A 16275-nucleotide genomic window follows, 5' to 3' on the forward strand; every position below is an offset into this window, starting at 1 on the left:
CTTCTCCAGTAGCACACAAATAAATTGTCCTCAGAGTGTTAACTAGTTGAAACTGGTTAACTGCTAACTCTCTCATTACTATGTTTACTTTGTCCCTTATTGCAAGCAATCCCCAAGCTCTTACATGGTAAAGTGTAAGCACAGAATAATAGTCATGTTTGGAGCTGTGAAGAAAGGATTTAAAGACTGCCATATCCAGGGATCCATCCCTTAATCAGCTTCCAAACGCTGACACCATTGCATACACTAGCAAGATTTTGCTGAAAGGACCCAGATATAGCTGTCTCTTGTGAGACAATGCCGGGGCCTAGCAAACACAGAAGTGGATGCTCACAGTCAGCTATTGGATGGATCACAGGGCCCCCAATGGAGGAGGTAGAGAAAGTACCCAAGGAGCTAAAGGGAACTGCAACCCCATAGGTGGAACATTATTATGAACTAACCAGTACCCCAGAGCTCTTGACTCTAGCTGCATTTGTATCAAAAGATGGCCTAGTTGGCCATCACTGGAAAGAGAGGCCCATTGGACTTGCCAACTTTATATGCCCCAGTACAAGGGAATGCCAGGGCCAAGGGGTGGGGGTGGGTGGGTGGGGGACTGGGGGGGGGGAGTGTATTGGGGACTTTTTGGATAGCATTGGAAATGTAATTGAGGAAAATACCTAATTAAAAAAAAAGGAAAAAAAAAAGAAAGAAAAGAGAGGAAAGGGAAGGGAAGGGAAGGGAAGGGAAGGGAAGGGAAGGGAAGGGAAGGGAAGGGAAGGGAAGGGAAGGGAAGGGAAGGAAAAAAGAAAAGAAAAGAAAAGAAAAGAAAAGAAAAGAAAAGAAAAGAAAAGAAAAGAAAAGAAAAGAAAAGAGTAAGAAGAAAAAAAAAAAGAATAATAGTCATGTGGAAAGAGTACATGAAGGAACAGAGCAAACAAAATGAGATAATGAACCCGAAGCAGAGTAGTGCCTTAGTTAGGTTTATACTGTTATGATAGACCATGAATAAAAGCAACTGGTGGAGCAAAGGGTTTTATTTCCTCTTATCTATCCAGGTAACAGTCAATCACTGAAGGAAATCAAAGCAGGAACTGAAAATAGTGCAGGAATGAAGCTCAAGCCACAGAGGAGTGCTGTCCCTGGTTTGCTCCTCATAATTTGCTCAGTCTTCTTTCTTATTCCATCCAGGACCACCTGCCCAGAAGCAGCACGGCTCACACTGAAGTTGGCTCTCCCACATCAATTATCAACCACGAAACTCCCTACAGACTTGCCTCCAAGACAACTGGCATTTTCTCGATTAAGATTCCTTCTTCCAAGATGGTCCTAGTGTGTATCAAGAAGACATATGCACTAGCCAGCACAAATAGAGATCCTGACCACAGTAATCAGTACTAGAGATTGACACTAAAATACCACACTAACTATATAATATATTATTGCATTTTTAAGAAGGCATGGAACTTTTACAATGCTTTTCATCATGAGTCTGATTCTTTCTGCTTCATTAAACTATAATTTAAAATACACATATCTTCGACATGCAGGTCAGTGACTTTCAACAAATGCAGTCAAGCAACAGCTGCATTTAGCTTCAGAGTTACTGTCTTCGCTTCAGAAAGCTCTCCTCTGCTGTTAATTACATATCCCAAAGGCAAGAGACATTTCCGCCACCACAGACTACTTCCTGCCCTTTCTTGAATGTCCTGCCAATGGAACCCTCATTTCTGAACTATACTTTTGAGCTTCATCCGTATTTTTCTCATATCACAAGTTCTTTTCTCCACTGTGGACTACACTGCAGTTTGCTTATGTGGTTGATGAGCAACTGGGTTGTTTTCACTTTGGCATCATTATGTACACTCGTGCCCAAGCCTTTTGGTAAACATAGGCATTCAGATCTCCTTGGAGAATTGCTGTATCATAAGTTGATAATATACTTAATTTATAATAATTTATCAGTGTCAGTGAGATGGCTCGTCATGTAAAGGGGACTTGTCACAAGCTTGGTGGCCTGAGTTCAATCTTTGGAACCCATGTAAAGGTAGAAGAGAAAGAAGTGACTCCATACATTTTACTGGACTGATGAATATGCTCTAGAATTAGATAGTGGTAATGATTTTACAATCATGTGACCAGGTCAGAATGCTATACATTAAGAGAGTAAATTATATGAATTATCTCAATAAAAACAATGACACTATCTTATGGTTGGGTAATGGATGGAGAGATTCAGCAGTATTGGCTTCTCTTCCACAGGATTAGGGTTTGATTCCCACTACCCACAGGAAAGCTCACAACTGTCTATAAGAACAGGTCCAGGAGATCCAACACCCTCTTCTGAAGTCTATAAAGCATCAGTCACACACATGATAAATAGACATGCATACAATCAATATACCCATACACATAAAAATAAAGAATATGAGAGTAAAAACTAATAAAACAGAATTCTGTGGGATAGTTAGATTAGATGAAATAATTTCTACTGAAAATAAAGAATTTGACTATTCCTATAGTAGCTAAAAGACACAGAATCTTTTTCAGTGACTTGGAAAATAATTTTTGTTGAACTGAAGCCATAGCCAGGTAATGAAGAACAAGTCAAAAACAATGAAAATATACTATTTTACTTTGATACAACATCATAGTTATCACATAGTGAAATACATTCAGTAGGGAAAAAAATCTATATAAATCATCAATATTAGTGAAATACCTCAAAGCAAATCCATAGCCTGAAGAGATTTCTATCATCTTCCTGCCGGACATCTAACAGCTTCCAGCTTTAACAGACAGCATAGCTCTAGACCTATAGACATTCTGTTATGTGGAGAGTTGCCAGAAAATAGTCCCTGCGTAAACACTTTTATCCCCTGTCATTTTACTGCTAAGACTCATGGAACTATTTGACAAAGTTGCATAATAAATTTGTAAGGCAAAAGAAAATTGAAATATATGTATGTACGGAATGACACTCTTCCATTGGTTAACTAAATTATTACACCCCACAGTTGAAGTCTGAGGGGAAATCCCCCACGCCCTTTATGCTTGCTTGCTTGCAGCTGAGAGCCAGGAATAGCGAGCACCCACAGCCAGAGAACGAGCTGTGCATGCTTCATCATTTATAAAACCTGGCAAAAACAGCTACAAATTCCACAACTCTTCCAGTTCATATGACATCAATATTATTTAAGTGGGATAGCATTCAAGTTGTTAGGGTTTAGAGTTTCTCCAGAACATCTTAATAATCATCTTGATGACACTCAGCTTAAAGCGTCTGACTACAAATGACAGTTCACAGCACCATTACACTTAGCTGTATATTCTGACAGAGCAGAACTGGCATCTGCCCTGATATTTGGTCAAGGGGAAACTAATTTCTATCTATAAATAAAAAATTAGAGCCGGGCGTGGTGGCGCACGCCTTTAATCCCAGCACTCGGGAGGCAGAGGCAGGTGGATTTCTGAGTTCGAGGCCAGCCTGGTCTACAAAGTGAGTGCCAGGACAGCCAGGGCTACACAGAGAAACCCTGTCTCGAAAAACCAAAAAAAAAAAAAAAAAAAAAAAAAAAAAAAAAATTAATGTGTTATATACACACACATACACACAGTCTTATAGAATAGCATTACATCAAATTGAGATGCATTTGCGCACAAAGGAAACAATCCCTGAAGTGAAGACAACCTACACAACAGGAAAAATGTGTGCTAATCACTATCAGACAATTAACATCCAGGATAAAGAACTGTAAAAATTAAACATCAAAAACTTTACAAATAACCCTATCAATAAGTGGCTACCCAAAATACAGTTATGAATGACATTATATAACATATCAATAGTTTCTATTTGGCTACATACTAAATAAAATAGAATTTAATAAAATAAATGAACTAATAAACTAAATATGCAGCTTTCAAGAAAGAAATACAAGTAAACAATAAGTATTTGTGGAGTGTTCAACACCCTTACTCCTAAGGGAAAAACAAATGAAATCTGCTTTGAGATTCCACCTCCCCCAAGTCAGAATGGCTACCATTAAAAAGACTTACGACCAAGTACATCGGTGAGACTGTAGCAGAAGAGGAACTTTCCTTATTCCCTGCTGGCGGGATTATATCAGTGACTATGGAAGTCAGTATAGGGACTCCTTAAAACTGAACACAGAGGCAAAGGCAGGCAGATTTCTGAGTTCGAGGCCAGCCTGGTCTACAAAGTGAGTTCCAGGACAGCCAGGGCTACACAGAGAAACCCTGTCTCGAATAACCAAAAAAAAAAAAAAAAACAAAACAAAACAAACAAACAAAAAAATCCTGAATACAGAACTCTTGATATACACCCAAATGACTCTAATCAACAACAGAGAGACTTGCATATCCACATTAAAGCTGCACTATTTCCAACAGACAGGAAAGACAAGCAGCCTAGATATTCATCAATACATGGATAGATAAAAAGGCAGCACATATACACAACAGAATTTATGCAGGCATAAAGGAAAAAGAAACTGTAACACATGCAGAAAAAATAGCGCAACTTATTATGTTAAATAAAATAAGCCAGACCAAAAAGGCAAATATGGCACTTGCCTCATCTATGGCACTAAGTTAAAACAACATACGAGGCTGGGAAGCCATCTCAGTTGCCATGTAACCATGAGGACCTATGTAAGAGCCCCAGATTCCACATAAACAAAATGTTCAGAGAGGTAGTAGGGTGCTTGCTATCACAGCCTTAAGAGGTAGTGGAGAAAGGCAGACCCTTGTGGCTTGCCAACCAGGAAGATTAGCCTATTTGGTAAGCTTCTGGCCAGCAAGAGATCCTGTCTCAAAGACAAGATGGATGGATCCTGCGGAACAACACTGGAGGTTGTCGTCTGTACTCCACATGGACATGCTGGAGCACATATGCTTGTACTCCCCCGGCATGCACACACACACACAAGTATCCTCTCCACAAATATGCATGTGCACGTGTGGCCTCCCTTCCCCCAGCCTGGAACCTGCTTGCTCAAGGGTGGAGCTACCTGCTCATTCGTCCTGCCACGCCTACTGCTGGAATCTGCCTTTGCTGCCTGGAGGCACACACGTGTTCGCCCTGCTACTGGACCCTGAGTTACTTGGAGGGAAGTTGGGTTCCCTCCCCCTTCCTTTATAACTGAGTGTCTGGAAATAGTAAAATTGAGCCTTGATCAGAATGTTTGTTGTCTTGGCTCCATTCTTTCTTCCGCCCCGTCTAGATTCCTCTCTTTTCAGTTCGAACTGCCATTCTCAGTTGAACCGTTCGTGTTTTGGACTGCGGGCAGGCCGCAACAGTTGGCGCCAGAACTGGGACCTGAAGAATGGCAGAGGGATGCTAAGAGAAACGACTGCTGTGTGGAGCTCCACAAGAAAGGAAAGGATCTTTGTATCGGAGGAGCATCGGAGCAACGGACAGGTACACATGCTAGTGCTAGCCTAAAATTTCAGTTTTGTAAAGTGTTGCTGAGGATGCGGTAGGATACGAATCAAGCTTGAATCAGTGCTGACCCAACACTGTTTCTGCTTGGGGTCAACAGTTCGTTAATCGGAACTAGATACGGAGACAGGCGGTGTGCCGCAGCTTTTTAGAAAGCTGCTTAGGTGGAAGAAGGAAGGGTTTAAAGTCATGGATCAGGCGGTTGTTTTTAGTTTTCAGGAGTTGCTTCAGGCCAGAGGAGTAAGGCTTGAAGTACAATTAGTAAGAAATTTTTTAGATAAGATAGATAGCTGTTGTCCATGTTTCAAGGAAGAAGAAACGATAGATTGTGGAACCTGGGAGAAAGTTGGTGAGGCCCTGAATATCGCTCAGACAGATAATTTTACCCTAGGTCTCTGGGCGTTTGTAAATGATGCTATAAAAGATGCAACTTTTCCAGGGCTAAATCGCCCTCAGGCGGAGCTTGCGGTATCTCAGGAGGAGTGCCTATCAGAGAAGGCCTCCTCAGAAAAAGATCTTCTTAACTCAAAAATTGATAAATGTGGAAACTCTGATGATGGACTGAATTTTAACAAAAATCACTCAGATAGAGGAATTGCCCATTACCTTAATGAGAATTGGTCCTCTTGCGAATCTCCCGCTTCACCTATAGTCACCACTTCGGGAGGTGCTACTCATAGGGACACACAGCTAAGCGATTTAGAGTTTGAGATTAAGCTTCAGAGGCTGAGTCTCTTAAGATATTTCTAGTTTAGATAATGATTAATGTGGTTCCTATCCTAAATAGTAAAATTTAAGATAAGATATAAAGCAATGCCTCTTTATTAAAGTGTTAAAGCTTGCTTTAATAGGTATTCATAGGTATTAATTGATATCCAAACTTCGTAATATGATAGTAATGCTTCTAATATTGATTTTAACAGTGATAAATTGTTTTAAACATAGGTTTTGCTTTCCCAAAGTTGTAGATATTATCCTAACCTTGCACAAAAACTTTAAAATTATGGTTAAAACTGCCATTGTTCCATTGACTGCAGCTTGCAGTTTGATTGCAAATTTAAGATTAATGCTCAGATTAAAAAGTATTTTACCTTTGAGTCAATACAGGGCTCTGGGCAGCCCCAGAGCGGCTTGTGGCCCTTTCTTTTGTTTTGCAAACAATGCCTAAAAAAGTTTTTCCCTGTGTTCAAGAAAATTTCTTTTTAACAGTGTTACAGATCTATTCAGATGTTTAAAATAATGCTTAAATTCAAAGATTTTTGCTTCTAGTAAACTGGTAATCACTAGAAAATTTTGCCTCTACGTATGGCTAATATAGCTTTACATTATGTAAGAAAAATGTTTATTGTTTCTGCTTCTTTACAAGAAGCCAAAAGTTTTAATCTTTCAGTATATATTGTTTCCTAAGTGGAAAGTATTTTATTAACTAATGCTTCTCAAGGGAAGTTTACCTTAAATCCTTGCTTGTCATTTTTCCAGTTTAGACTAGCTTCTAGCCTTTTAACTTTATGGCAATAGTACATCAGAGACTGTATATTCAGACTTAGTAAAATTAGTCATTTAATAGAGTCATAATGATTTTTCACTCTTCTTCAGTGTGACCAGCCATTCTAACTCAATCTTAGACTGGTCTAATATTCAGTTCAATTATTAGAGATTCCTATATTCTAAATTACCTAGCAAAGTTAATTCAGAGCATTTCCCCCAAGGTCACCAAAGGCTCATCTTGCCTTCACCTTATTTTCCCTAAACTTTTTGCAGACTGACATTAAAGGTCAGTCTGCAGCGGAACGCCACTGGCACCCAGTTACTTCTAATTCTTATGCATTGGTAAAATGGAAGGACGCCCTGACTAATAAATGGAAGGGTCCAGATCCAGTTCTAATCTGGGGAAGAGGCTCGGTTTGTGTTTTTTCACGAGATGAAGATGAAGCACGGTGGCTACCAGAGAGATTAATTCGTCAGGTAAACACAGATTCTGTCTCTTCTCGTAAGTATCATTCTAAAGACTAAAATTCCTCTGGTGCTTAGAATTCAGCTGGGAGTGGAACCTCCCAGAAACGCCGTATTCCTCTGAGCCAATTCCCCTACAGGAGGCCGGAGATTAGCTTTAGTTTTACAATTTGCATCTAAATAAAGTACCTTGACTTCTCCAAACAGAAAATTTACATTGCTACTCTCTCATTGTTTAGATTTCTTCCTTTTCTCAAGCAGGTCAATCTACATTCTCCGGTTCTCCGCCCCTAAGAGCAAACAGGTGGTACTGCTAATCTCCCTTCCAAGGACATCCCAACACGTGGCTTTCAGTCTGAGATAGGATTTAGATTTACCAGGAGAGCTAGGGAAGTAGAAATTTCATATATTTACAGAGATTAGTTCTTATTTTGATAGAGATGGGCTTAGTCCCTTAGCTGGCCTCTGACTTTTCACCCTTGCTGTTACTGCAAGGTGTCCTTAGTTCCTCAGGCTAGGGAATAACAGGGATGAAGAGGAAAGACCTCCAGCTCCTATTTTAACCACAATCCATGGTGTTAATACTGACATAATTCTTGTCTAGGCTTTGCTAAATCTGAGGTTGACAAGTCTCATATAGAGACCGCGCATCGCTCAGAACTGCGCGTACTGATTCATAATCATATGAATACAGTATGGGTACCGCTTGGCGCAGGAGATTACTGCGGAGGAAAGGTCCAGCTTGACCGTTTCTGAGTTCCCTGTGCGACACACCTGATTTGAAGGAAGTTGGTATCTGACTCCAGCTAAAAACCAAAAATACTTAAGGCTCTGCCTCCCCTCCCCAAAAGATACCAAGAGCCACAGATGTGAGTTGTTATAACACTCACGGGAGGAATCAGGTCAATGTCCACCCAAGTCAAGGTTAAAGGCCCACTCATCTATGGATGAAAAAAAAATCATTTGATCACCTCTGTTAAGCATTGCCTATTTAAACTTAATTAATAGGGGGGAGAGAGGTTGGAGACCTTACTGTAGTAAGGGCAAGCCCTTCACTGCCTCCCACCCAAATAAAAAAGCCAACTGGCCTTGTACTAAAGAGCTGGTCTTACCCCCTTCTCCCTGTTTCCCCTGCCTGTCACCCAAAATTGCGGAGGATTATCAGCTCAGTGTTATTCTAAATTTGTTTAGTTAAACTCAGCCAGGGTTCCAACGCCATACTTAAAATGCAAACAGGTAGCTACCTATTCAGCACTAATTAGCATTATAAAGTCAGAGCCTATTCTGTTGTTAGTGGTTTACTAGGATAATAAAGACAGTCTTAGCCAAATACAGTTTACCATTAGAAAAGTTAGGGAATCACACAGAAACAGGTTTTTTTCTTTAGCCCTAAGAACTCAGGCAGAACTATTGAACATAAATAATTTTTCTGCCTCAGGCCAGCCCCTTTTTTATTTTTGTTTGTTTTGTTATCTAATGGGAGGAGATGTGGCCTCCCTTCCCCCAGCCTGGAACCTGCTTGCTCAAGGGTGGAGCTACCTGCTCATTCGTCCTGCCACGCCTACTGCTGGAACCTGCCTTTGCTGCCTGGAGGCACACACGTGTTCGCCCTGCTACTGGACCCTGAGTTACTTGGAGGGAAGTTGGGTTCCCTCCCCCTTCCTTTATAACTGAGTGTCTGGAAATAGTAAAATTGAGCCTTGATCAGAATGTTTGTTGTCTTGGCTCCATTCTTTCTTCCGCCCCGTCTAGATTCCTCTCTTTTCAGTTCGAACTGCCATTCTCAGTTGAACCGTTCGTGTTTTGGACTGCGGGCAGGCCGCAACAGTTGGCGCCAGAACTGGGACCTGAAGAATGGCAGAGGGATGCTAAGAGAAACGACTGCTGTGTGGAGCTCCACAAGAAAGGAAAGGATCTTTGTATCGGAGGAGCATCGGAGCAACGGACAGGTACACATGCTAGTGCTAGCCTAAAATTTCAGTTTTGTAAAGTGTTGCTGAGGATGCGGTAGGATACGAATCAAGCTTGAATCAGTGCTGACCCAACACTGTTTCTGCTTGGGGTCAACAGTTCGTTAATCGGAACTAGATACGGAGACAGGCGGTGTGCCGCAGCTTTTTAGAAAGCTGCTTAGGTGGAAGAAGGAAGGGTTTAAAGTCATGGATCAGGCGGTTGTTTTTAGTTTTCAGGAGTTGCTTCAGGCCAGAGGAGTAAGGCTTGAAGTACAATTAGTAAGAAATTTTTTAGATAAGATAGATAGCTGTTGTCCATGTTTCAAGGAAGAAGAAACGATAGATTGTGGAACCTGGGAGAAAGTTGGTGAGGCCCTGAATATCGCTCAGACAGATAATTTTACCCTAGGTCTCTGGGCGTTTGTAAATGATGCTATAAAAGATGCAACTTTTCCAGGGCTAAATCGCCCTCAGGCGGAGCTTGCGGTATCTCAGGAGGAGTGCCTATCAGAGAAGGCCTCCTCAGAAAAAGATCTTCTTAACTCAAAAATTGATAAATGTGGAAACTCTGATGATGGACTGAATTTTAACAAAAATCACTCAGATAGAGGAATTGCCCATTACCTTAATGAGAATTGGTCCTCTTGCGAATCTCCCGCTTCACCTATAGTCACCACTTCGGGAGGTGCTACTCATAGGGACACACAGCTAAGCGATTTAGAGTTTGAGATTAAGCTTCAGAGGCTGAGTCTCTTAAGATATTTCTAGTTTAGATAATGATTAATGTGGTTCCTATCCTAAATAGTAAAATTTAAGATAAGATATAAAGCAATGCCTCTTTATTAAAGCGTTAAAGCTTGCTTTAATAGGTATTCATAGGTATTAATTGATATCCAAACTTCGTAATATGATAGTAATGCTTCTAATATTGATTTTAACAGTGATAAATTGTTTTAAACATAGGTTTTGCTTTCCCAAAGTTGTAGATATTATCCTAACCTTGCACAAAAACTTTAAAATTATGGTTAAAACTGCCATTGTTCCATTGACTGCAGCTTGCAGTTTGATTGCAAATTTAAGATTAATGCTCAGATTAAAAAGTATTTTACCTTTGAGTCAATACAGGGCTCTGGGCAGCCCCAGAGCGGCTTGTGGCCCTTTCTTTTGTTTTGCAAACAATGCCTAAAAAAGTTTTTCCCTGTGTTCAAGAAAATTTCTTTTTAACAGTGTTACAGATCTATTCAGATGTTTAAAATAATGCTTAAATTCAAAGATTTTTGCTTCTAGTAAACTGGTAATCACTAGAAAATTTTGCCTCTACGTATGGCTAATATAGCTTTACATTATGTAAGAAAAATGTTTATTGTTTCTGCTTCTTTACAAGAAGCCAAAAGTTTTAATCTTTCAGTATATATTGTTTCCTAAGTGGAAAGTATTTTATTAACTAATGCTTCTCAAGGGAAGTTTACCTTAAATCCTTGCTTGTCATTTTTCCAGTTTAGACTAGCTTCTAGCCTTTTAACTTTATGGCAATAGTACATCAGAGACTGTATATTCAGACTTAGTAAAATTAGTCATTTAATAGAGTCATAATGATTTTTCACTCTTCTTCAGTGTGACCAGCCATTCTAACTCAATCTTAGACTGGTCTAATATTCAGTTCAATTATTAGAGATTCCTATATTCTAAATTACCTAGCAAAGTTAATTCAGAGCATTTCCCCCAAGGTCACCAAAGGCTCATCTTGCCTTCACCTTATTTTCCCTAAACTTTTTGCAGACTGACATTAAAGGTCAGTCTGCAGCGGAACGCCACTGGCACCCAGTTACTTCTAATTCTTATGCATTGGTAAAATGGAAGGACGCCCTGACTAATAAATGGAAGGGTCCAGATCCAGTTCTAATCTGGGGAAGAGGCTCGGTTTGTGTTTTTTCACGAGATGAAGATGAAGCACGGTGGCTACCAGAGAGATTAATTCGTCAGGTAAACACAGATTCTGTCTCTTCTCGTAAGTATCATTCTAAAGACTAAAATTCCTCTGGTGCTTAGAATTCAGCTGGGAGTGGAACCTCCCAGAAACGCCGTATTCCTCTGAGCCAATTCCCCTACAGGAGGCCGGAGATTAGCTTTAGTTTTACAATTTGCATCTAAATAAAGTACCTTGACTTCTCCAAACAGAAAATTTACATTGCTACTCTCTCATTGTTTAGATTTCTTCCTTTTCTCAAGCAGGTCAATCTACATTCTCCGGTTCTCCGCCCCTAAGAGCAAACAGGTGGTACTGCTAATCTCCCTTCCAAGGACATCCCAACACGTGGCTTTCAGTCTGAGATAGGATTTAGATTTACCAGGAGAGCTAGGGAAGTAGAAATTTCATATATTTACAGAGATTAGTTCTTATTTTGATAGAGATGGGCTTAGTCCCTTAGCTGGCCTCTGACTTTTCACCCTTGCTGTTACTGCAAGGTGTCCTTAGTTCCTCAGGCTAGGGAATAACAGGGATGAAGAGGAAAGACCTCCAGCTCCTATTTTAACCACAATCCATGGTGTTAATACTGACATAATTCTTGTCTAGGCTTTGCTAAATCTGAGGTTGACAAGTCTCATATAGAGACCGCGCATCGCTCAGAACTGCGCGTACTGATTCATAATCATATGAATACAGTATGGGTACCGCTTGGCGCAGGAGATTACTGCGGAGGAAAGGTCCAGCTTGACCGTTTCTGAGTTCCCTGTGCGACACACCTGATTTGAAGGAAGTTGGTATCTGACTCCAGCTAAAAACCAAAAATACTTAAGGCTCTGCCTCCCCTCCCCAAAAGATACCAAGAGCCACAGATGTGAGTTGTTATAACACTCACGGGAGGAATCAGGTCAATGTCCACCCAAGTCAAGGTTAAAGGCCCACTCATCTATGGATGAAAAAAAAATCATTTGATCACCTCTGTTAAGCATTGCCTATTTAAACTTAATTAATAGGGGGGAGAGAGGTTGGAGACCTTACTGTAGTAAGGGCAAGCCCTTCACTGCCTCCCACCCAAATAAAAAAGCCAACTGGCCTTGTACTAAAGAGCTGGTCTTACCCCCTTCTCCCTGTTTCCCCTGCCTGTCACCCAAAATTGCGGAGGATTATCAGCTCAGTGTTATTCTAAATTTGTTTAGTTAAACTCAGCCAGGGTTCCAACGCCATACTTAAAATGCAAACAGGTAGCTACCTATTCAGCACTAATTAGCATTATAAAGTCAGAGCCTATTCTGTTGTTAGTGGTTTACTAGGATAATAAAGACAGTCTTAGCCAAATACAGTTTACCATTAGAAAAGTTAGGGAATCACACAGAAACAGGTTTTTTTCTTTAGCCCTAAGAACTCAGGCAGAACTATTGAACATAAATAATTTTTCTGCCTCAGGCCAGCCCCTTTTTTATTTTTGTTTGTTTTGTTATCTAATGGGAGGAGATGTGGCCTCCCTTCCCCCAGCCTGGAACCTGCTTGCTCAAGGGTGGAGCTACCTGCTCATTCGTCCTGCCACGCCTACTGCTGGAACCTGCCTTTGCTGCCTGGAGGCACACACGTGTTCGCCCTGCTACTGGACCCTGAGTTACTTGGAGGGAAGTTGGGTTCCCTCCCCCTTCCTTTATAACTGAGTGTCTGGAAATAGTAAAATTGAGCCTTGATCAGAATGTTTGTTGTCTTGGCTCCATTCTTTCTTCCGCCCCGTCTAGATTCCTCTCTTTTCAGTTCGAACTGCCATTCTCAGTTGAACCGTTCGTGTTTTGGACTGCGGGCAGGCCGCAACAGTTGGCGCCAGAACTGGGACCTGAAGAATGGCAGAGGGATGCTAAGAGAAACGACTGCTGTGTGGAGCTCCACAAGAAAGGAAAGGATCTTTGTATCGGAGGAGCATCGGAGCAACGGACAGGTACACATGCTAGTGCTAGCCTAAAATTTCAGTTTTGTAAAGTGTTGCTGAGGATGCGGTAGGATACGAATCAAGCTTGAATCAGTGCTGACCCAACACTGTTTCTGCTTGGGGTCAACAGTTCGTTAATCGGAACTAGATACGGAGACAGGCGGTGTGCCGCAGCTTTTTAGAAAGCTGCTTAGGTGGAAGAAGGAAGGGTTTAAAGTCATGGATCAGGCGGTTGTTTTTAGTTTTCAGGAGTTGCTTCAGGCCAGAGGAGTAAGGCTTGAAGTACAATTAGTAAGAAATTTTTTAGATAAGATAGATAGCTGTTGTCCATGTTTCAAGGAAGAAGAAACGATAGATTGTGGAACCTGGGAGAAAGTTGGTGAGGCCCTGAATATCGCTCAGACAGATAATTTTACCCTAGGTCTCTGGGCGTTTGTAAATGATGCTATAAAAGATGCAACTTTTCCAGGGCTAAATCGCCCTCAGGCGGAGCTTGCGGTATCTCAGGAGGAGTGCCTATCAGAGAAGGCCTCCTCAGAAAAAGATCTTCTTAACTCAAAAATTGATAAATGTGGAAACTCTGATGATGGACTGAATTTTAACAAAAATCACTCAGATAGAGGAATTGCCCATTACCTTAATGAGAATTGGTCCTCTTGCGAATCTCCCGCTTCACCTATAGTCACCACTTCGGGAGGTGCTACTCATAGGGACACACAGCTAAGCGATTTAGAGTTTGAGATTAAGCTTCAGAGGCTGAGTCTCTTAAGATATTTCTAGTTTAGATAATGATTAATGTGGTTCCTATCCTAAATAGTAAAATTTAAGATAAGATATAAAGCAATGCCTCTTTATTAAAGCGTTAAAGCTTGCTTTAATAGGTATTCATAGGTATTAATTGATATCCAAACTTCGTAATATGATAGTAATGCTTCTAATATTGATTTTAACAGTGATAAATTGTTTTAAACATAGGTTTTGCTTTCCCAAAGTTGTAGATATTATCCTAACCTTGCACAAAAACTTTAAAATTATGGTTAAAACTGCCATTGTTCCATTGACTGCAGCTTGCAGTTTGATTGCAAATTTAAGATTAATGCTCAGATTAAAAAGTATTTTACCTTTGAGTCAATACAGGGCTCTGGGCAGCCCCAGAGCGGCTTGTGGCCCTTTCTTTTGTTTTGCAAACAATGCCTAAAAAAGTTTTTCCCTGTGTTCAAGAAAATTTCTTTTTAACAGTGTTACAGATCTATTCAGATGTTTAAAATAATGCTTAAATTCAAAGATTTTTGCTTCTAGTAAACTGGTAATCACTAGAAAATTTTGCCTCTACGTATGGCTAATATAGCTTTACATTATGTAAGAAAAATGTTTATTGTTTCTGCTTCTTTACAAGAAGCCAAAAGTTTTAATCTTTCAGTATATATTGTTTCCTAAGTGGAAAGTATTTTATTAACTAATGCTTCTCAAGGGAAGTTTACCTTAAATCCTTGCTTGTCATTTTTCCAGTTTAGACTAGCTTCTAGCCTTTTAACTTTATGGCAATAGTACATCAGAGACTGTATATTCAGACTTAGTAAAATTAGTCATTTAATAGAGTCATAATGATTTTTCACTCTTCTTCAGTGTGACCAGCCATTCTAACTCAATCTTAGACTGGTCTAATATTCAGTTCAATTATTAGAGATTCCTATATTCTAAATTACCTAGCAAAGTTAATTCAGAGCATTTCCCCCAAGGTCACCAAAGGCTCATCTTGCCTTCACCTTATTTTCCCTAAACTTTTTGCAGACTGACATTAAAGGTCAGTCTGCAGCGGAACGCCACTGGCACCCAGTTACTTCTAATTCTTATGCATTGGTAAAATGGAAGGACGCCCTGACTAATAAATGGAAGGGTCCAGATCCAGTTCTAATCTGGGGAAGAGGCTCGGTTTGTGTTTTTTCACGAGATGAAGATGAAGCACGGTGGCTACCAGAGAGATTAATTCGTCAGGTAAACACAGATTCTGTCTCTTCTCGTAAGTATCATTCTAAAGACTAAAATTCCTCTGGTGCTTAGAATTCAGCTGGGAGTGGAACCTCCCAGAAACGCCGTATTCCTCTGAGCCAATTCCCCTACAGGAGGCCGGAGATTAGCTTTAGTTTTACAATTTGCATCTAAATAAAGTACCTTGACTTCTCCAAACAGAAAATTTACATTGCTACTCTCTCATTGTTTAGATTTCTTCCTTTTCTCAAGCAGGTCAATCTACATTCTCCGGTTCTCCGCCCCTAAGAGCAAACAGGTGGTACTGCTAATCTCCCTTCCAAGGACATCCCAACACGTGGCTTTCAGTCTGAGATAGGATTTAGATTTACCAGGAGAGCTAGGGAAGTAGAAATTTCATATATTTACAGAGATTAGTTCTTATTTTGATAGAGATGGGCTTAGTCCCTTAGCTGGCCTCTGACTTTTCACCCTTGCTGTTACTGCAAGGTGTCCTTAGTTCCTCAGGCTAGGGAATAACAGGGATGAAGAGGAAAGACCTCCAGCTCCTATTTTAACCACAATCCATGGTGTTAATACTGACATAATTCTTGTCTAGGCTTTGCTAAATCTGAGGTTGACAAGTCTCATATAGAGACCGCGCATCGCTCAGAACTGCGCGTACTGATTCATAATCATATGAATACAGTATGGGTACCGCTTGGCGCAGGAGATTACTGCGGAGGAAAGGTCCAGCTTGACCGTTTCTGAGTTCCCTGTGCGACACACCTGATTTGAAGGAAGTTGGTATCTGACTCCAGCTAAAAACCAAAAATACTTAAGGCTCTGCCTCCCCTCCCCAAAAGATACCAAGAGCCACAGATGTGAGTTGTTATAACACTCACGGGAGGAATCAGGTCAATGTCCACCCAAGTCAAGGTTAAAGGCCCACTCATCTATGGATGAAAAAAAAATCATTTGATCACCTCTGTTAAGCATTGCCTATTTAAACTTAATTAATAGGGGGGAGAGAGGTTGGAGACCT

The 16275-nt window shown here is 40.6% G+C and overlaps 1 protein-coding gene across 3 annotated transcripts in view; it reads right to left on the minus strand.

Moving 5' to 3' along the window:
* Positions 1-16275, minus strand: part of St7l (suppression of tumorigenicity 7 like) — an 84161-nt gene that overhangs the window by 22742 nt on the left and 45144 nt on the right. The window contains exon 12 of one of the 3 annotated variants that reach the window (XM_085835594.1): positions 1087-1311. The exons of the other annotated variants lie outside the window; for them this stretch is intronic. Within the exon in view, the coding sequence (XP_085691720.1) occupies positions 1225-1311 (87 nt within the window). The 3' untranslated portion in view covers positions 1087-1224. Of the gene's footprint in view, positions 1-1086; positions 1312-16275 lie in introns of those variants that run through there. 3 annotated transcript variants of the gene reach the window in all.

This window comes from Mus caroli, unplaced genomic scaffold, assembly GCF_978045245.1.
Source record: "Mus caroli unplaced genomic scaffold, Mus_caroli_1 scaffold_3, whole genome shotgun sequence".
Classification (NCBI taxonomy): Eukaryota; Metazoa; Chordata; class Mammalia; order Rodentia; family Muridae; genus Mus; species Mus caroli.